This window comes from Condylura cristata, unplaced genomic scaffold, assembly GCF_000260355.1.
Source record: "Condylura cristata isolate star-nosed mole 26May11 unplaced genomic scaffold, ConCri1.0 scaffold00024, whole genome shotgun sequence".
NCBI lineage: Eukaryota > Metazoa > Chordata > Mammalia > Eulipotyphla > Talpidae > Condylura > Condylura cristata.
The window spans coordinates 30415677-30437244 of NW_004567125.1; the positions used below are offsets into that span (position 1 = coordinate 30415677).

General features: G+C 54.4%; 1 protein-coding gene across 5 annotated transcripts in view; it reads right to left on the reverse strand.

The window, feature by feature from the left end:
* Positions 1 to 1652: 1652 nt before the first annotated feature.
* KCNN1 (potassium channel, calcium activated intermediate/small conductance subfamily N alpha, member 1) overlaps positions 1653 to 21568 on the reverse strand; it is a 26084-nt gene continuing 6168 nt past the window's right edge. The window contains exons 1-11 of one of the 5 annotated variants that reach the window (XM_012728837.1): positions 19841 to 19866; positions 17436 to 17942; positions 16817 to 16912; positions 14707 to 15125; positions 14243 to 14251; positions 12011 to 12152; positions 8906 to 9016; positions 8230 to 8357; positions 4984 to 4992; positions 4556 to 4625; positions 1653 to 2193 (exon numbers count right to left, since the gene is read on the reverse strand). In XM_012728837.1, the coding sequence (XP_012584291.1) occupies positions 1939 to 2193; positions 4556 to 4625; positions 4984 to 4992; positions 8230 to 8357; positions 8906 to 9016; positions 12011 to 12152; positions 14243 to 14251; positions 14707 to 15125; positions 16817 to 16912; positions 17436 to 17861 (1665 nt within the window). In that variant the 5' untranslated portion in view covers positions 17862 to 17942; positions 19841 to 19866 and the 3' untranslated portion in view covers positions 1653 to 1938. Of the gene's footprint in view, positions 2194 to 4555; positions 4626 to 4983; positions 4993 to 5638; positions 6206 to 7429; positions 7493 to 8229; positions 8358 to 8905; positions 9017 to 12010; positions 12153 to 14242; positions 14252 to 14706; positions 15126 to 16816; positions 16913 to 17435; positions 17943 to 19840; positions 19867 to 21568 lie in introns of those variants that run through there. The other 4 variants (XM_012728838.1, XM_004688620.2, XM_012728839.1 and 1 more) reach the window with 4 other exon arrangements.

A 21568-nucleotide genomic window follows, 5' to 3' on the forward strand; every position in this document is an offset into this window, starting at 1 on the left:
CGGCGTCGGGAGCACTTCCTCATCTCCCTGTCGCCCCGTGACGCCGGGCGCCGGGCAGGCGGCCAGGCCCGCGGCCCGCGATCATGACTTTGCCACCCACCCGCGCGGGCGAGCCCTGTTTTTGCCCGGTCGGTGCTTGTCAGAGGCGGGCGGGGGCGGATGTGGCCGGCGCGCAGTCTGTCCTGTGGTGGCTTTCGTCTTCCACTGGGCACCTCGGGCCTAAAGCCAACCTCTCCCCCTGGTATCCCACACAGACCCAGCTCAGGGCTTGCTTGGCACTGGCTGTTCCGGACCAGGAACGCCCTTCCTCCCTCTCACCCACCCACTCCCAAATGTCACTCTTAGGTCCCTTCCTCAGGCTCTGCCCTTGTTTAGCTCTTCATGGCTTTAGTTGCAGTCTTTGTGACGTGCCTGTGTTTACTGTCATTCTAGGTCCCCCTGGGTGCTCCCAAAGGTGTGCACAGTGCCCTGTCCTCCCCCATGCCCAGATGCTAGCACTCCTACACTGAGGGGGCCTGCAGACACCCTGAGCTGCACCATGCTGTCCTACACTGAAAGGCCAGCTCCAGCTTTCTCAGACCTCAGGACAACCGGGTAGGTATATTTTAGGACGAGGTCTCTCAAGTCCTGTCTGGGCTCCTTCAGCCCGTGTCAGCCCTCAGGTGGGAGAGAGCACCTACCAGGACTTGTTAGGGTCTCGCAGATGAGGAAACTGAGGCCCCCGCAATGCAGTTACTGCTCAGAGGCACCGAGGTGTGGCAATCTGACTTGGACCCAAGGATCACTGTGGCCCATGGGCACCCTCCAGACCTCCTGGCTCTTGGGTGCAAGCTATCTCCCTGAGCCAGGTGGCCTTGTCAGAGGCTGCCAGGGCCTGGGTGCCCCCAGGGATCCATACTTATCTGTCTTCCCAGAGCCAGGCCTAGCTCTGATACCAGGCCTCAGCATCCACGACATGTCTGCTGTTCTCACTGACCCCAGCACCCAACTCCAGCCCTGGAAGGACCTTTCTGCTCCTACTGTGTCTGCAGCCTTCTGGCCCAGCGCAGAGGACCTAACCACAGGATGGGCCCTACCTCCCCAACTCATGCCTGTCCCCACAAGAGCGCTCCACCCGCTCCACCAAGCGGGCCTGCTTGAACCCTAGCTCCCCAATCCTCACTCTGAGGCTGCACGCAGGTGTACCTGTCTCCCCATCCCAGGACGAGTTCTGGGAAGAGTTAGGGAATTTGTTACATTCACCGTTTATAGCAAGAGCTCAATGCATGTCCAACAGAGACGAAATGACCCTTCTCACGTCCATGTCACGTCCCCCACTAGCCAGGGACCTGTGGCCTGGCTGGTGTCTGCCATAAAGCCAGTTGGCAGAAGGGGCAAGAGATTCTGATGATCTGCTGTTTCCTGTGTGCCAGGCCCATGCCCTCTGTGGTATCCCTGTCAGTGCCAGGTGGGGGTAGCACAGGTGTCTTCAGGGAGGTATCCCCAGCTGAGCTCAGGCTGGGGGACCACCAGCTCGGATAAGGGTGGGCTCCTTTGACCCACACCTGTTCTGAGACCTTGGGTCTGGAGTCACTTCCTGAGTGACTACGTGCACCATGTACCACACAGCAACTGGTGGGTCCTGCTTTATTCAGAACAGATGAGGACCCCTCCCCCTGGCTGCTGTGTGCCCACCGGGGGCCTGGGGAGAGATGTGGGGCCGGGGGACCAGAGGCAGCTCCGGGCTCCCCTGGCTCCACTCAAGGAGGAAGCAGGTGGCAACCTGCCTTGGCCCTCTGCCTGGACAGCCCAGGTTAGGGCGAGCCCGGTCCACTCAGCCCAACTCAGCTTTGGCTTCTTGAACCCCAAGAAGCGCCACTGTACAGGGCTTCCTGGGTGGCGTGGAGATGGCGGCCACACGATGGCCAAGATTGAGGAGTCTGGTGGCGGGCAGGGCCGTCACCCGCAGTCCGAAGGGGCCATGGGCAGCCACCGGCATGAGGGGCTCCGGGCTGCCGGGTCTGGGGGTCCGGGCACAGGCCGGGGAGGCAGGGCTGGTGGGGGCGGGCGTATGGCTTGGGCGATGAGGCTGGGCAGGGCCTGCAGAGAGGCAGCCAGTGCATCCAAGCGGCTTTCTAGGGCAGCCAGGCGGGCCTCAAGCTCCTCATGCTGGGCGTGCAGCTCGGACATGAGGTCGTACATGACATTCTGGGTCTGCCAGAGACAGAGGAAGGAAAAGACACACAGAGAGGACAGTTGGCTCTGACCCCAAAGGTCTCCTGCTGGACCCCAGAAATGATAGGAGAATTGTGAGGGGACAGACAGGGAGACCTGAACGGGTCTGGGGAAGGCTGAAGGAGGTTCTGGGGTGGGGGGAGGTGGCCAGAACTCCCCTGAGGGGTTAAAAGGAACCACTGGGTGGTGCTGTCACCATTATCCCCGGATAGAGACACGGTAAAAGGCAGCAACCTTGACCCCCCACATTAGCTTAGGGAAGAGACAGGGTCTTTAGGGAGAGGTGGCCTCTCCGTGGACGTGACCCAATCACAGAATGAACATGACAACTACAGCAATTACTGTTCTGGCAGCTGTCAGGGTGTCCCCGCCCCTGTTCAGACGGGCCGCAGGCAGGAGCCGGCCAGCCCTGGGTGCAGTCGTTGCTCTCGCCACCAGGTAGTGCGAGAACACAGCTCAGTGCTGTTTAGACCCCAAGGCTGGATGCCGCCTGGGGGCTCTGATGGGGGACTGAAGAGGCGCTGAAAGACCCCCCACCTGTCTCACTTGTGAGTAGGCTCTGGATGTGCTGACGCCAGCTCTTCCCTGAGCTCCAAGCCGAGCCGCCAGCCTCCCTTCCAGCCTCTGCTTTGCTTCAGCTGGGCCCTCACCTTTCTGTTACTGGCAAACCCTCCCCCAGAGGTAAGCCACAGTTTAGCTGCCAAGCAGCCACGATCCCCAGAGCAACATCTGGCAGCATCTTTTCTGAGGTTTAAATTTTCTTTGTAACTTAGCATATGCATTTGGGGTAGGAGAGGTCAGAGAGACTAAACCAGTGGCCTTGGAAAACATTTTAACTTTGTTAAATTAAAAAAGTTAGAAACTCATAAAATCCAATGCAATGAAAGACTTCAAGGAAGCCTTTGTTAAATATATTTTTAAAGGACTATACCACCATGGTTACAAGGTTTAAATTACTAAAAAATTCAAAGTCAGTCATCTATGCTAAAGGGAGGAAGTGTGGTATGGCCTGTTCAATGACAACATCTAGTGTCAGAGTTTTTCTGAGATATTTTAAAAAAATAATTATGTATTTATGTATACAAGAACCAGGGAATAAGCTAGCGGTGGGGAGGTGGTGATGGCGGTGAGAGGAGTCATCAAGACGGAGTGGGGGGCAGGACAGGCAGATCAATGAAGTACACTGCTGAGGGGAGCAGCGGGGGTCAGGAGAGGTCTGCTGTGCCATGTGGGTGGCCCCCCTGGCCAGGGATCCACCTCAGTGCTGCCCGGCTGGCACCAGCTTGATAGTGCTGTTCCTCTAACCCCTGTGCCACCAGGGAAGCCCTTACTTAAATGCATTAAAAGCGATAATTTCATATCAACTAATTTCTATGAAATTAATTTGTGAGCAATGTCTACATGTTTCTAGGGTTGTGCTCTTTCTATTTCCAATTGAATTATTTTTCAGAGTTCTAGAAAGTTCTGGCCCATCCAAATAAAATTTATTTAGGCAAATATTAAATTACATTGCATGATCTTGGTGATGCAGTGGCCATAAGAAGTAAAATAGAGGAGGAGTTAATATTTTCTAACTGATGTTACATTAGCTTCGGACTGACTGAGTAGGGATGGAGTCAAATGAGCAAACTTCACATATCATCTGTCTCCGAAAGGTCCGACATTGGTCAGAAGGCCGTTTGTAATACTGGCAAGTGTTCTAAGTGTGTCTAGAGTTGAGTCCATTAATACCTTTTCTGACGAATAAAAAATCAGGAAACAGTGGAGGACCTGATATTGGGACCCACAAACAGGCCCACTTACAGCAGCTCTTACAGAGCTCTTGCAACCAACTTTGAATTCTTGAAAGATGCTGAATTGCTCTGCATATAAGCTTTTTGCCAATACTGTAATTTGAATTTATATCGATAGCAAAAGAATTTTGTTTTTCCTTATAATTTTTAGAGCTTGTAGGTAGTGATATACCTGAACACCAAAAGTAACACTTTACCAGTTTTTCCCACTAAGTAGTTATTGATTTAGACCATCTATATTAGATACTGATCTTTGAGGTAGAATGTAAAACTGTCAAGATTTTACACACACACGTAGATTTCCAGCATCTCTTGTAACCGGAGCCTCTGGTGGCAGGGACCTTGCAGACAGGGCTGGTGTCCCTGGTGGCTTGTCTCTCTGCCCTATATCCGGGGCCCATGTCACCTGCCTGCCCTGTGGCTGCCAGTGCTGCCCCCTCCTGGCAGAAGCTGGCACGACCCTTTGCTGCAGGTCCCCAGCCTTCCCCTAGGGCCCAGTCAACCCCCCTGGCCCAGGGGGCCACCCAGCACCACCCTGCCCTGCTCACCTTGGCCAGGTCGGCGAGTGTGTTGGCCTGGTCGTTCAGCTTCCCCTGCTCTATCTTCACACTCCGGAGCCTGGGGACAGGTGGGCATGGGCAGGCAGGGGTGGGTGGAGGCAGCAGGGGGCGGGGTCCTTCATGCACCCACCCTAACCGAGGGTGCTGCCAGGCCATGCAGTAGGGGCTGAGGTAGGAATTGGCAGGCCCCTGCTGCCCATTTCCTCCATGCATGCAGAGGTGGGGGAGGGGAGGGGAGGGTTAGGTCAGCCACACCCACAATGTGCCCCAACTGGCCCTGTCCACAGGATGTCCCAGGTGAAGCAGGTACCAGCCATCCAGGCAAACACAAACCCTGGGTGCCTCCCAAAGCCGGGTGGTGTCCATGAGCTTGCCCCGAACCACCATGCACCCCTAAGCCCTGAGAAGAAACTTACTTCTGAGCTCTGGCAGGACCAGGCGGAGCAGAGAGAAATCACAACACAATTTTAATTTCAGCACAGCTGGGTGGCATGTACCCAACCTTCCCGCCTTTTGCATGCGTGACCCCAGGGCCAGGCTGGGGTCCTGGAAAGCCTGGGGTCCAGGGGCTACTTTCGTTCTGGGGAGGAGTCTGCCTCTGAGGGGCATCTCTCCTCTGTCCCTTCCTTCTGGGCCCACTAGGGGACAGGTAGCTGCTCTTGGCTTTGGGGCCCTGCTGTGTGCCAGCTGGTGCTGCAACCTGGTTCCAGAGGTGGCGTTTCATCCGGAAAACTCTGCTCATGCCATTTCTCTGGAGGAAACTGTAATTTAGAGGGGTAATTACAGGGCCCACTGGTGCCCCAGCAGGGTTCAAAATCATACCTGCCTCCTGGATAGATGCCCATGGGGGTACAGGATGGGAGTTTTGGCCAGGGTATGTCTTCCCATGTCCTTTACATCTCTTCTATAGATAAACCCACCTAGAGAATCACCTCTGGCAGGAATTGCCCAAACTCAACCCCTGCATGACAGCTGCCAGGAGAGGCCCCCCAGAGGCCAGCCATGCTGGAGGTTAGGAGAAACAAACATGATATAAATGCCCCTGATGCCAGGGGTCAGGGCTGCCAGTGTTCTGCAGAGGACGTGAAGGCCCCCTGGGGAGCCCTGGGATGACTTTCCTGGGGAAGTCAGCCTCCCATGAGGGGCATATCCAGTTCCCTGAAAGTTGAGTCCTAACCTCCAGTCTGTCCAGTGGGACTGCATTTGGAAACAGTCTTTGCAGATGGAACTAAGTTAGGCCAGGTCACTAGAGTGACTCCTATGCCAATATGCACAGCTTCCTTACAAAAGGAAATAACTGGACCCTGACTTGCTCAAGGGAAAGTGATATTAGGGCACAGAGAAATAGTCCTGCAAAGCTGGAGAATGGGAGGGATGGAGCAAGAAGCCAAGGAGTCGCCAGGGCTGCAGAGGCTGGGAGAAAAGTCGGAAGACAACACTCCCCTGGTGCCTTCAGAGGGAGAGAGCCTACAGGCACCTTGATTTCGGACTTCTGGCCTCCAGAACTGTGAGGCAATACATTTGGCTCGCTCCACCTGTGTGGCAGTTTGTTGTGGCAGACCCAAGAATGCACACAGGCTCCAATCCATGCTATGCCAGGCAGTTCTACACACCATCCCATTCTGAACTCTCACAGTCCTGTGAAATAGGAACTGATGGCATGAGATTAATCCAATGACAAGAATAAACATCCTAAATGTAAATGGATTAAACTCGCTCAAGGAAACTTCTGGGGTGATGAATCTGTTCATTACGTTGGCTGGTGACAGTTTCACGGGTGTGTATATGTTTAAACTGATCAAATTGTACACTTTCAGTCGGTGTGGTAGACTGTATCTCCATATAAATAAAACTTTTTTTAAGGCAAAATGATTAAACAGGGTTAAAAATTTAAAGTCTAGGCCCTCCCTGGTGGCGCAGCGGGTTAAAGCACAGCACTGGGAAGCTAATGCCACTTCTGCATGAGTTCGATTCCCGCCTGCCCCGGAGGTGACCGCGTGGTGTGGCAGACCTCTCCTGACCCGCCCGCTGCTCCCCTCAGCAGTGTGCTTTGTCGATCTGCCTGTTCTGCTCCCCACTCTGTCTCTGGTGAAGCCTCTCACCCTCTGCATCTCTGGCCTGTACCCCAGTTCTGTATGAATAAATAATCTTTAAAAAAAAATTTAAAGTCTAACTGGCCGAATTTCCCTTCCTTAGTCTCCCCATGGTTACAATCTTTCACCTACTGGCATCCCATGAGTTAGGCTGCCCCAGCCACACCCTGGGGTCTCCTACCTGCCAGCCACCCCAATCTGCCACTCACACAAGAAAGGATTCTTCTTGCTGTTTCCCATAGCTGGCTTGGTTGCTTTCCACTGTACTGGTTCCGTTCCTAACACTGTTCACTGATGAACAGTGAGGAGTCTCTGACTCATCAGACGCTGATTCTGACCTGGAAGTTCTTGGGAACAGGGCTTCCCATGATGTGAGAGGTGGGAGCCATGCACATTCTGAAAAATCCTAAAGACATCTGCTGACTATTTTAAATCAGCTACCTGTTAGCATGTGTCTCAAATGTGGTCTGTATTTGAGTGCTCCATTCCACAGGTTTTGAACTGTTTAAATTCTAGGCTGATGCTGTCCATGCATCCTTTAAGGCCACTAAGTTGATTGTAAATGTAAAACAGGAACTAGACTTTGAAGATTTAGTGCAAAAAAATTTCTAAAAGATGTCAGTAAGTTTCTATATTAAATCACATGTTAAAATGTTCCAATTTTAGAGATAACTGGATTATATAAAGATTAAAATTTATTTCACTTGTTTGTTTTTACTTTTTTTCAATGTGGCTACTAGAAAAATTTTAAATTACATAGGTGGCTCACATGACATTTCTGGTGGACAGTGACTGGCATCTTCTGGGCATTAGCCCAAAGCTGGGAAGTTACCTATTTTAGAAAATAAAGTTTTATGGGTGCATAGCCAAACTCATTCATCTGTGCTGTCTTCTTGCTAAAACAGCAGAACTGAACAGTAATGGCAAAGACAGTGTGGTCCGTAAAGTCTGAGATATTCTCCATTTGGCCCTTTTACAGAGAAGGTTCACTAACTCTTGCTGCACAGTGGCCTTCTTGGGAAATTTGAACCTACCCCTAGGCTGCTCCCCAGACTCTACTGTGGCTGGTATTTGATGCCGTCTGTGGGATTTTATTTTAAATCCACCAGTGACTCCAAAGAGCAGTCAAGAATGATAACCACTTGATTAAATAATTCTCAGGACAAAGAGTCAACAGAAGAAATTAATTTGATTTAATTTGATTGCATGGATCTGGCCAAAAATGTAATTAAGAGCAAGCTGCAGCCAAAGCAAAAAGGTAAATGGCTTCAAAATTCCAAATGAAATAGTTCAGGTTATCCCAGGGAATAAACATGCATCCTGCCACCTATGCTGGGCAGTCTGTATGCCTTACCCTGGGCTATTGCTCATGGCATATCATCTGCCTCCAGACCATCCCACCCAGCACTGAAACTGAAGACCCTGACTAACTGACCACCCAACACGGGATGGACATTGACAAGGCCACAGAGAGCTGCCTGGCCTTGGCCCTAGGTTTCCTCCCAGGACCACAGCTGCCTCCGCGCCAGGAGGACACAGAAACGTGAGTGGGAAAGGTACTGGACTTACTGATGGATGGCTTGGAGGAACTTACGCTGGTGTTTCCGAACCCGGGCTTGGTCTGGCTTTTTCACCAGCCTGGTGTGTTTGTAGATGAGCCACGTCTCCCTGAGAACATTAGCAGCGGCGTTTTTTACCTGGGGCCAGGAAAGAACAGCTCTTCAGCACCTGGAAGGCTTCAGAAAATCCTGGAAACACCCCTCTGGCATCCTGGGATTGTAAGCCAGGGCTGTTTGTACATCCATATCTGTGACATGTGTGTGCACGTAACACACCTCCCTTACCACGGCTGGGCCCTTTATGCATACCTTGCAAATGTGAACTCAGTAAATGTGAACTTACTGGTATCACTCTCATAGGCTTGGGGAAACCAGGTCACAGAAAGGTGGCCCTGCCAAGTCAGATAGCTTGTCAGTTGCTTCTGGTGGCCTGGTCTCTTAATGCATGTCCACGGCTGGGCCATAACAGAGCAGAGGTGGACCTCTGCGGCCGTTGCCTTATCTCTCTGTGAAAGCTCAGGGACTCGCATGGGTGGTGCCACCTAGCACCGCCCTGGCATGCGTGGGGTAGTGCAAAGACCGCTAGGCACAGGGGCATGCCTGGTATGTGCAGCAGGAAGGTGGGGAGGGCCTATGCTCAATGAACACAGCAGGGAGGGGGCCTTGATGGGGACTGGCATCCCTACCCGCTTGGTGAGCTGAGTGTCCATCATGAAGTTGTGCACGTGCTTCTCGGCCTTAGTGAGCTCCAGTTTCCGGGCCACCACAGCTACTACCAGTGCCGTGCAGCCGGCCCCCTGAGTGAGGAAGACAGGTCAGAGACACATCAGCATCTTGCATGTTTGGGTCCCAGGTCACAAGTGGGATACCCTCCCTTCTCCAGGCAGTCTTCCCTGATTGTACCCTGGCCTTTGCCCTCCACACCCAAAGCTCCAGCAGACCCACCTGCTGAGTTCTTTGACTCCCAGCCTCACCTGCGTAACATTATTGAACATCCAGGGGGCATGTCCTACAAATGAGTTCATTCAGTACCAAACAACCCTGGTGGATAAGACAACTATTATTCCCATTAGGCAGGGAGGGAAACTGAGGCTGGGATCTCAGAAAGCACAGGAGACTGATTAGGCTCTGCAGGTATAGTGAGGGTTGACAACCATGGAGGTGGGTTTAGAAATGCCCGTGAAGGTCTTGGGGCCTGGATGTTGGGGATGGAGACCTGGCCGACACATTGCTGAGCCGTAATGGGGGCACCAGGTGCAGGACAGAAGGACAGCAGGGTAGTGTGAGGGAAGTGATGCTGGTTGCCTGTGGGGGGCAGGGGAGCTGCTGGAGGGAAGAGGTACCAAGAGGTGGGAAATGGAGGGGAGGGACGCCCTACCCCATAGGCTCCCGCTGTCAAAAACCACCCTCCCCAGGACAGCCAGGATGGCAGCCAGTCCTCTTGCTAGGAAAGAAGACCAGACAGGGCTCCATGTTTGCTCAGGGACTGCTTGGGAGACAGAAACATTCAAGCAAGGGCTCAAGGAGGAGGTGAGGTCTAAGTAGTAGGAATGGAAGGCAGCAAAAAGGGCAAGGAAGGAAGGGTGAGAGAGCCTGTCAATAAGATTTGGGGGCCAGGGAGCCTACGACACACAAAATGTGTCATCGGCCTCAGTGGCTGGAATGCAAGTGGCAGGGACAGGTGAAGGAGGCTTTATCCAGGCTGGAGGTTCTCCCTGCCACCTCACTGGCTAGCTGCTTTCAGTGGCTAGCATGCACAGGATGGAAAGAAGATAGGGTGAGGATATTCTCAGATGTTCCTGGATAGGTGTAGATGCAAACATGCCAAGCCTAGCAGGATGGGCACAAAGCCTTCTCCCTCCCCAAGAAACTGAGATAAGGGCCTTATGAGGGCCAGGGAACCTATTCTCAGAAAAACTCCTGTCAACTAAAGAAAAAAAAAAAAAAACAGGCTAGATATGACTGTGTGGAATACTACACAGCAAGGAAAAAGAATGGCCAAAGCATCCACACTTGACCATGTCAAGTGAATGATGCCAGGTTTGGAAAATGCTACTCTGGGAGACTTGAAGTTCAAGAATTGGAAGTTACACAGTTGGCAAGACAACGGAAGGAAAAGAGAGTCCAAGGGCAATGACTTGGAGGGGATACACATAGCAAGGTTGAAAGAGAGCTTAGTAAGAAGTGTGAGAAAATAGAAGTAGCTAAAAAGACATGCAGCTTCACATGCAGCTCATGGCACTTGGCTTTGTGATTAACAGCAAAAGACAAAAAAGAGGCCTAAGCATGGCCACTTTTTTGACCAGGGCAGGGAATCATTTGCAGGACTAATTTTCTAGAAGGAACTTCTTGCCAGAAAAGGGAATACACTTTTTCCACTCCACCCCTGGCTTTCTGGCTTTGACTTGGCCTACTCTGAGTGCTTTTCTTTGCTCATTTGTAAGCTCATTTGCTTGGGGTTAGGCTCAGATGTGGCCTGTGTATCTACCTGGCTGGGAGATGGGACATTCAGGTTGGGGTTGGAAGAAAACATGGAACCCCAGGCCTGTGTTCAAATGGGAGGGGATAGAGGTAAAGGGGCTGAGGCACAGGTGTCGGGAGACAGTGACAACCAAGAACAGTTTATCTACGGTGAGAGGGGCTAGCTGAGCTGGAAAAGATGGTTTGTGCTCTACAGAAGGAAAGGAATTGGAGGTAGTATAGCATCTGCAGAAACAAACACCTTTGTACCAAGATGGTGGACTCTGAGGTGGCATCAGGTTGGCTTCTTTGGGGCCTATGGGTGTTTACCACTTGCTTTCTCACCAATATAAGTGTTATGAACTGGGGTGTTACAGAAAGGAGTACCCCACCATGCACAGAAATTCATAATTCAAACATGGCTCAGTCTCTGGGGAAAGGAAATAAGCTTGGAGAGATCCCACACGGGGGGGTGGGGGCTCCCTGGTGGTGCAAGAGGTTAAAGCACAGCACTAGGAAACTCCTCAGCCACTGCAGCACACGTTTGATCCCCCAGCCAGGGAGGTGACCCACATGGCCCAGCAGACCTCTCCTGCATCTCAAACTACTCCCCACAGCAGTGTATTTCGATCAATCTGCCTGTTCTGCTCTCCACTCTGCCTCTGGTGGATATTTTTACCCTTCACATCTCTGTACCCCAGTTCTTGCATGCATAAATAAATGAACCTTTTTTTAAAAAAGATTCCACACAGGGATCCTGAGGATGGAGGGAAAGTAAAGGGGTTCCGGGCACCTAAGGCTGCCCAGATCTATAGACAGACTGGAAAAAGACTGGGAATGATGGGGTGCTGTATGGGCTCCCAGAGTCACACTTTACACCATAGGGGTTCAATGAGATGGCTTGGGACATCCTAAAATGTTAGCAGAAGACAAGGAGTTGGCTGTGATGGCACAGCCCAGAGGATGTTGACTGGGTATGTGAGGCCATCACACTCTAGGTTTTTCACATAAATGAACATTTAGTCTTTGTAACAAGATGAGGATAAGGAAGTGGCACTGGTGACGGGGGGACACTGAGGCACAGGGCATCAAACCCCTCAGCCTCAATCCAAGAACTGAGACAAACGTAGGCTTTGAAGAACACTGTGGCAATGATGACACTCACTCAGGGCAGGCCACGCCTCTGGCCAGGCAGGCACAGCAGTGGCTGCACATCTGCGCTGGCCACCCAACAGGCAACTTCCCACAGAGGGAAGGGGGGGGTGGGGGGGGCTGCCACAGGGGGAACTCTGAGTGCTCGTCAACAGTGGGCGTGCGCCAGGCCCCCTTACCATGATGCCGGTGAGCAGGCACACGCCCTTCCCACAGTATGTGTGCGGCACCATGTCGCCGTAGCCGATGGACAGGAAGGTGATGGAGATCAGCCACATGGCCCCCAAAAAGTTGCTGGTCACTTCCTGCTTGTCGTGGTACCTGGGGAGAGTGGGGCCTGGTCAGTCCACACGGGTCCCTCCAACTTTACCACCCTCCCCCCAAGTCTCCCCACTCCCCCTTCCATCAGCACTGGGACTGCAGGGCCCAGGCCTATCTGTCTGCTGGATGTCCCGAGTGCAAGGAGCCTGCTGGGTTCAGGGGTGCCCATACCCTCCTCCCTGACATCCCTTCCAGACTTCCCTTCTCCCAGCGCCCAGGCTGCCGCCTGATGTCTGCCCACTGGGCCCAGATTAGGGGGCCGAGGGGGCCCCCAGGGAGCCGGCATCCACGCATGTGCACATGATTGCCCTCCCCAAACGGACATACAGACACACTGGGCGAGGATGGCCATGGGCACCAGAAGCGGCAGGGAGGAGAGGCAGAGATTCAGGTCAGATGCCAGCAAGAACTTCCTTAGCCAGCAAGGCCCTGAGGCGGGAGGACTACTGGAGAGATGGGAAATGACTAGCAGGATGGAGCCCAGGACTTGGGGGAAGGAATTTGATATATAGGCACTAGTCACCCCCTAGGCCTTGGGTTCTTTTGGGGTGAAAGGGACAGCTCATTTGCCCTGGGCAGAGACCTGAGAACAACCATTTAGTGTGGGGAGTGGGGAAAGACTTCACCTTGCGCAGGACACGATTTTGTGCAGACCACAGCCTAGCTCGGGCCCCTGACCCACCAGCTACTAACCAATTCTGCAGTAGTCAGGTCAGGCTGGGGGACTGGAGGGACTGAGGGGTCGGTGCTCTGGACCTGGGGGTGGCTAAGATTGGAGGTGAAAGGGGCAGGGAAGGAGAGGTGGGAGAAGAGTGCTGTTTTAGGCAGATGAGCTGGGGTTAGGGACTCAAAATGGGGAGCAGATGGAAATCCCAAAAGTGGTGGGCTGTTATTGCAGGCCCTTCTAGTCTGGGCTTCCAGGATGCTGAGAGGAACCAGGGACTGAACCCCATTTTTTATGGAGACATATGAGCCCCAAATCACCCCAGCATCCACCTATTGGGACATGGGATCTCCACACTTGGCAGACCAGAGAAGTGGGGAGCCTCTAGCAGAGGGTGAGGGAGCCCCAGGCCACCTAAAGCTTTGTTGGATGCTGAGGTCCATCCAGGACCACGGAGTGGGGGGCATGCAGGAGTGGAGGGGTGAGGGGAGACAAGAGCTGCAGGGGCAGAGCAAGGCAGGCAGAGGGGCTTCAAGCAGCTTTACCGAGCTCAGGATTTAGGATTGGCTGCCCTGCCCCAGGGCAGGACCCAGGGTGACCTGGCCGGACTAGCCCTGGCATCTCCCCCAGACCCCAGCCTGACTGTGCCCTGAAGGGGTGGGGGATGGGTGGTGGGAACTGGATGGGGACACATCAGGGCACACAGGACACTCTCTGTGGTTTACCCCAGATGATAAACTTTGATGACAGACCAGGGTGGGAGGGGGAGGCATGAGGGGCTAGAGCAATGAAAATAGGGTCAAGCGGAAGGATCCAGACCCCACTCCTAGAAGCCAGTCCCAGCAACCCCCACCACATACTGCCCAGGGCCTTCTCAGAATAGAAGCCCCCAGACAAAGTATCTCCCCTCTCTACAGAGCCCAAAGGGAACCGTCCTCCTGCTGCTGGAGCCCCCTGGGGGACCCTGGGAACACTAAGGCCTCAGGAAAGTCCCTTTCCTCTCAAAGCCTCAGTTTCTTCACCTACAAGTTGGGCTGGCAGCCTGTCCCTTTGCAGGGCTGTTCAGAGCAAACCCCAAGTTGGGGTCCTAAAGAGCAAGCCAATTCCTACTCACTTGGCCCTCTTAAGCTCTACAGGAGACTCCAACACCCCTGCCAGAACAGGACACCAGAGCTAAGCCCTTTTCCATGCTTCCTGCACTTAGGAGACAGGCAGCTCCCCCAACCCCAAGAGCTGCCTGCCTCCTGCTGTCCTGGCCTGACCCCAAATCCAGTGGTCACACTGGTGTGGGTCCTCCCCACAGCCCCCTGCCTTGCCCACCTCACCTCCCTCCCAACCACCCTCGTGGCAGCTAATCTTAAATTCCTGGCGGGCAGTAGGGTGGCAGCAGCTCTGTACACATAGCTCAGCGGAGGGTGGGACTCACATGTCTTCCCTATGGTCCGGTGGGGCGGGCAGAGGGAGAAGGAGAGCAGGTTAAACATGGAGTGGGGCAGGCCGATGGGTGGTGTCTCTGTTCCTACTGCCTTTGCTGCCCTAGCTGACATCAGAGGTTGGTCACCCAAAGAATGGAGGAATCAGCAGGAGCCTGAGACCCCCCCCCCCGCAGGGGGAAGTGGACTGGGGCCCCAGAGGGCTGTGGGCTGAAGTTGGGGCTGAGGGTGCTGGGGACACAGGTCTGGAGTACTAGGGATAAGGGGACATGGGGATCACGGGGGTCGGAGGATGAGAAGTGACAGCTGGGATGCCCTGGGTCACTGAGGTTGTGGGGTGGCACGGGGGTCCCCTGGACTGGGGACCAGAAGGTGGGAAGGCATGGCCAGGGGGGCCCTGGGTCACTGAAGTCATGGGCGACATGGAGGCGAGGGCGGTCGAGGCTCTGGGGCGCACCTCTCGCAGACACGCACGGTCCAGGCGGCGATGACCCAGGAGGAGATGCTGAACACGAGCAGCACGGTGCCGGGGCAGATGGTCATGAGCGTCTTCATGACGAAGCGGGTGTTGAAGGTGATCTTGTTGAGAGCGCCGATGCTGCGGCTGGAGGCATCCGTGAAGATCTTGCTGTGCAGAAGCATGACGCGGCCCAGCAGGTAGAGACGCAGGAACATGGGCACAGACAGTAGCACGTCCACGTCGGCCTCAGCCGCCGACGGAGTGTAGGTGAAGGCCAGTCGCGCCGTCCATGTGAAGCGGTAGTGTCCGGGCACCGGGTGGATGGCGCACACGGCCAGCTCCAGGGAAATGAGGAAGACGCGCTCGCAAGTCATGGCGATGCGCCAGTCATCTGCCCCGTTGTCCACCATGAACAGCTGCAGGGGATGTGGGGGGGGGCGGCTGTGGGTCTCAGACACGCAGCTGCACATCCGCGCTTGAGTGAGACCCCCGCCTGAAATCCCAGGCCTTCTTTTTTTGAGCAACAGGACCTCATATGTGAAAAACTCTCTAGCTCTCAGAGTTGGCAAGAAATTAAATTAGATATGGGATGGTGTCCCCCATCATGAAGTAATCCTACTGGGGTGCTCAGTCATGAATCCCTTAACAGGTCCAGTCAGTGGTAGGCCCCATCTACAGGTGTTTGGACAAATCCTCCCATATGCATGTTTGCAGCAGCTCCAGTGACAACTACCAAATGTGGACCACCGAAGCGCCCCTTCGTGGACAAATGTATGAACACAATGTAAACCAGTCACACAGTAGAATATTACTCGGCCATAAAAAAGAGGGAAGCCCTTCTACAATTACATGTGAATGAGCCTGAAAACATCACACTGAGTGAGACAAGACAGACACTAGGCCGCCCCAGGCCCAGAAGGCAAAGCTGCCTTCCTGGGGCCCGGAGGGTGGAGCCCTGAGGCAAGCAGGATTAGGACAGGGATACTTCTGAAAATGCACCCTTAGGTGATTTCATCCTTAGGTGAATGTCATAGGTGCAATTACACAAACCTCGATGGTATAGCCTACGACACACCTAGGCAACACAAAACTTCCTGTGTTTAGAGGAATTAAGGGTTAGTGAGCTCATGAGGGTGAGTGGGTGTCTTACAGGTAAAGGAAGAGACCCGAGGGATGTGCACACAGGCCATGTGCAGACACAGGAGGAGGCAGCTGCCTGCGAGCCAAGGAGAGAGGCGTTGGGAGAAACCGACCCTATCTGGCACCTATCTTGGCCTTTTAGCCTCCAGAACTGGGAGAAAAGAAATTTTTGATTTTTTTTTAATGGCTAAGTGATAGATACCTACTGTAGGAATGGACCACATTTTGTTTGTCCACTACCTGCTGACGTTTGGGTGGTTCCCACATTTTGTTGACTGTGAATAATGCTGCTATGGACCTGAGTTAAAGGTTCTGTATGAATGAATCTGCGGAGTCCGGTGGTGACTCGGGCTTGACAGTTTGAGGAACCCCCCAGACTACTGTCCCCAGGGGCTATACCTTTAGAGCCACTTACTTCCAGCGGTTACTGACTCCTCCTCTTCTTCCTGCCCACTCAAGGGTCCCTCCTGAGTGTGCAATGCCAGGTGTGCCCATGCACATCTGCTTATGGCACAACCCAGGTAGAATTCTAAGCCCATGCCCCACCAGGTTCACGGTCAGAAGTCAGAACCCAAAGGTCATGCATGAGACCTGCCACCCTCTGGCATCCCAAGGCCCTGCACCAGCTCCCGGTGAAGTCTGCCCCGTGGTGGGCACACCTGCCCAAAGCAGCCGGACCTGCTTTTGATGATGCGGGATCCTAGCAGATCGGAGAACAGGTGCTAAAACACCAGCTCCCTAGGGCTGCAAACGTGGTCTGCAGGCCAGGACATCAGCTCACCTACCTTATTTTTTAAACAAGGAAAATGGAAGAACAGACAGGAATTGCAGTTTAGACGGATCTAAGCTCCATGCTTTTAGGGAGGTGTTTTATCCCCCATGAGGAGGTTATTGGTCCTTTAGTGATCAAGGGTTAGGGTGCCAGGTGGTTTTACGGGGGACAGGGGTGCAGTTGCTGGCCACTGACCTGGATTTCCCGAGCATGGTAAAGGATGACCAGACCCAACAGGATGGCTGTGGAGAGGCTGATGAGGCATTTGAGTGCAAACGAGTACAGGGACTCCTAGAGAGAGCAAAGAGACAGATGGAAGGGGCTTCTTGGTCCCCCACCTGGTACCTCACTCAGTAGGCAATCTCCTTTCCTTGTTCCATGGGTTTGGGTGACAAGCTTCTGTTTACAAGCCTGGTCTCTTGTGGGCACAGCACTTCACAGTTTACAGACTGCATAGCCCTGACCGCTCTGTCCTCATATATACTTGTGTGGCTTGATGGGATCCACAACCCAAGCCTTCTCTTGGCTTGGACAGGTCACCCTATCCTGCCTGTCCCTGGGGGCTTCCTCCCCACCTTCAGTCAGGGTACCCGGCAGAGGTAATAGCCTGGAGGCCCTGCCCCCCCCAAACCCCTCCACCACCTTCAGGAGATAAGCTCTGCAGGTGCCAAGACCCCCTAATCGTTCTACCTCTAAGGCCCTTCCCCAGCCCTCCCCCCTCCTCTTTGGACCTTCCAACATTTGGCCCCTGAACCCATTCCTGAGGGACAGCAGCAATCTACAGATCAGCCCAGTGGGGCTCGCAGGTGCCCACCTTGGTGTAGACACCCCAGGACAGCTCCGTCTCGGTCACCATGACAACAATGCCGAACATGCCAAAGATGAGGGCGTAGTCACTGAGCCTCTTCCGCTTCTCAAAGAGCACCCGCCGGTGGCCCAGGCGGTGGCCCACATTTGGAGACTTCCCTGAGCCCCTCTGTCCACCTGCCTCATCCTCGTCATCCTCCTCCTCCTCTTCCTCATCCTCCTCTTCCTCCTGGTCCTGGAGGTGCCCTGGGGGGCTGCTGGCTGCCATTTGGGCTGGTTCACTCTTGGCTACCACCACCTGGAGGCCAGGGCCATGTGGAGGCTGCGGGGGGCGGCCCGCCTCCGGGTCCAGTGGGTCACGGCCCAGGGCCCCAGGCCCACTGCCCAGCGGCCGTCCCCCGCAGCCATTGTGGCTGTGGCTGTGGCTGTTCATGATTATGTGGGTGCCGGGGTTGGGCTTGCTGCAGGCCACCTGGGGCCCGGCATGGCTCAGCGGCGGGGCTCCCTTGCTGACCTGCAGGGGTAGAGAGCAGCAGAGTTACAGAAGGGCCTCCCTGACTGAGCAGAGAGATAGGGACCATTGCCACCACCCAAAACATCCTGAGGCTTGGGAGGCCATGAACACAGAGTGGCTGATACCTGAGTTTACTGTTCCAGAAACATCCAAGACAGCCTCGTCCCTCCCCTGCTCAAGTCTCTCATGGTTCCTCAGTGCCTCTGCACAAATGTCAAACTCCTCACCACAGAGAGGAGGCCCTCAGTCCAGTTCCCACCATTGTCCCTTTCAGTCACAATGGCCTCCCAGCCAAATCCCAGCATGCTTAGTCCTGCCCCAGGGCCTTTGCACGCGCTGTGCTCTCTGCCTGGAATACCCTCCTACTGCACCTTTCCTCACTGATTTTACTTGTCTCCAAGTACCTAGAGCAATGCCAAGCACGCAACCTGCGCTTAACAAACACTCCTGAGTGCCTGAGGAGGGTCTGCTAGACATGTCTGGGAAGATTAGAGAAAGATCAGGAGGTGGCTCTCATCTCCTGACCGTCAGGTCCTAGCAAAGTCAGCTTCATTCTACTGAGGCTTCTGTTTCTCCTGAACATACTAAGGCAGGCGCAAGGCGTAGCATGGGGGACATCAGGGACCAAGGCTGTGCTATAGAGACCTGCACTTTCCCACTGGGGGTTGGGAGGAGTCCAGCGTGGTGATCATGATTTAATTGTAGGGCCCCAGAATTGGTTCTGTAGGGTTAGACCCAGTCTGTGACCTCGGCCAGCCTCAGACTCGCTGCCGAGTTATGGAGAAGCAGACATCCTGGATGCTGCCCCTGCGCAAGGCAGCGCCCCGTGACACGGAGTGAGCGCAAGAACTCCGATGGCTCCTCGCCGTGCCATCCATGGTGACACTCATCTGACGAGGGTGTCTAGCACCCATTCTCCTGGGTCCTGATTTGCCAGAAACTCCCCTGCCCTGTCTGGCCTCCCAAGGCCCAGCCTGCTATGTCACCTCCTATGTAGCCTCTGCGGTCAACCCCAGGCAACTTTTATTAAAGATCTACTGTGTCAGACTCCATCCTTCACACAGATATTCTCCTTAATCTCCAGGAGCCCAAGAAGGGGGTCCTGGGATTTAACTGGCTTCACACTGAGGACACAAAGGCACCTTGTGTGCAGGGATCATCTCCTTGCAGGGAAGGCTTCAGGCTAGGCTGTGTCTCGGGACTTTCCCAATAAGCCAGGCGGTGGCAGCCATGGGCCAAGTACCACCCCTCTAAACAGACCAGACTGGGAGGCACGGGGATGCTCACATGCCAGGCCCACAGGAGGGGGGCTGTATGCAAAGACAGAACATTCCCCAACCCTGAAACCATGATCTGCAGGTGGCAGACAGAAACTGCCACCTCAGGACACAGCCGGAGGAGCTATGCTGGCAGAGAGTGGGCCTGGCTGGTGTGTCCGCTGCACCACAGGGCTCTGGTACTCTCATCCACAGGCCCCCAGCCTGAATTAATCACACTCACATATCCCCAAGTGCCAGTGCGGGCACGAAGTGCCTTTCATGGCCCAGTGAGCTCATGAGTCTCAAACATGTGTTTCCCACCTCTCCCAGATATCACATCAACCAGTTTATGAGGTGGACCTTGGCCTGGTCTCTCTCTCTTTCCTGACAAACACACAGAGTGGCGTGGGTGCCACTCTCCCCTGGAGAGAGAGCCCATGCTGCCACCTGAAGTGCCACCAGAGGCAGGCGGGGCTGGGTGCTTCTGCAAGGATGCAAGTGGCGTCCTCAGACCCTGCCCCACCTGGGGCCCCTTCCCTGGCCCTCTTGAGAGTTCAGGAGGTCCCCACAGCGGATCATAGGCTGGGGGAACAGGAGGGCTGGGCAAAGGACTGGAGGGGTGGGGCGTTGCAAAACGACCTTCGGAAACTCGAGCACCGATGAAGATGCAATTTGGGGAGGTGACTCAGCCGCCTGCCCGATGCCTGGGCCAAATTCAGCCGTGTGTCCGCCATGCTACTGTTCCTCCTCGCCTGGCAGCCGTGTCCTAAGGTGCCCTGGACAGGGAGGGGATAAAGGTGTGGAGGGAGACAGGTGGCTTTGGGGAGGGCGTCTGTCATGTTCACATGTACCTGTTGCTACTGGGGGCCAAGCCCTTTGCCAGGATCTCAGTGTTCCAGTCCCTATTGCCCATCAGTGAGGCCTGCGATGCTCCTGCCCCCATTTTACAGGAGAGATAAGGCTCAGTGAGGTTCAGCACCTTGCCAAGGTCACCCAGCCAGGAAGGGCAGGGACTAAGTTGGTGCCATCTAGGGAGGGTGGTGGCCTCCTCTTAGTAGGCTACCAGCTTGGCCTTGCCCTTGAGAAGCATGAAATAATACACAGACGCGCATGGGAGGACTAAGTGTCCTGCTTTCCTATTTTTACAGGAACCAGGGATAGTCACTTTCTAAAGACTGCTTGCCCTGGGAACAAGGGACCTCACATCCACTGAGCCTAAAGCTGGGGTTCTGGGGTTCTCTGAGATTACTCAAGAACCAAGAGCCCCTCTGAAACTCTGGCCAAGGCTTGGATGTCCCAGAATGGGTGTGTCTTTCTGGGTGATGTTCCCCCAGATTCACCAAGGAGTTCCCCTAAATTATTAGGAACATCCTTTGGACTTCACTTGATTTTGGGGGACTCTGGGAGTGCCAAAATCACCTAATGTTTTTAGCTCATTAGACCTCCATTTCCTGAAGGGGTTGGTAGATAAGTGGAGGCCCTCCCTCTGCAATACTTGGGGGATTCTGGGGGAGCCTTTTAGGCCATGTTAGGTAAGGGGGACCTGGGAGACCCTTTGGGGAGCAGAAGAAGGTGGCAAGGCATAGGGGGAGCTGGCTCCTGCAAGTTGTCCCACCCAACAGAAAAAGAAAGAAAACACACAGATCCCAAAATATCCTCCCATGAGCCTTTTTACAAGCGATGGGTAAGTTGCAGCGGCTACTGAGAGGGACTTCAGGTATCCCAGTCAGGAAGTGAAGTCCCAGTCCCAGTAAAGGGTCACCATGGTGCCTACCCAGCAGGGCTAGTGGTCCGAATGTGGTGAGATCTCACATGGAAATGCTCCGCAGGTCACACGTGCTGGGCCATGGCCATGGTGTGCCTGCTATGGTGCCGCTGCCTGATGCCAAGTACTGTCCTTCAGCGCTGGGCCAGGAGAAGGTGCCCCCTGCTCATATTAGTCCCAAGGCAGAGCCCTTTTGTGGGGCGCAATGCTCACCCTGCTGGTCTCAGGAACCACAGTGAGTGCACCGCATGGCAGAACTTCCCAGGATGTGTGGGTCCCTGAGCAAGGATGAGAAAGGACCCTGGACACCTATTCCCTCCCTCACCAACCTGCAATCTTGGGTCCTAGGATCGAGTTACCCTCCCTACAGGGCCCCACCATCCATGGCTGATGTCTCTCCATCTTCAGCTCTGGCTGGGGCCCAGCCTCCAGATTCCTGATCTTTGGCCCCATCTTCCAGGATATGGTGGGGAAGGGGTAGTGCCCTGAGCTGAGGATCCCCACTTCTGACCTGGGAGTGCTGGGGGAGTTGGGAGACCTGGTTCTCTGAGCTCCTGGACACACAGGATCCAGGGGCCAGAGTTGAAGGGCTCCCCTCTCCC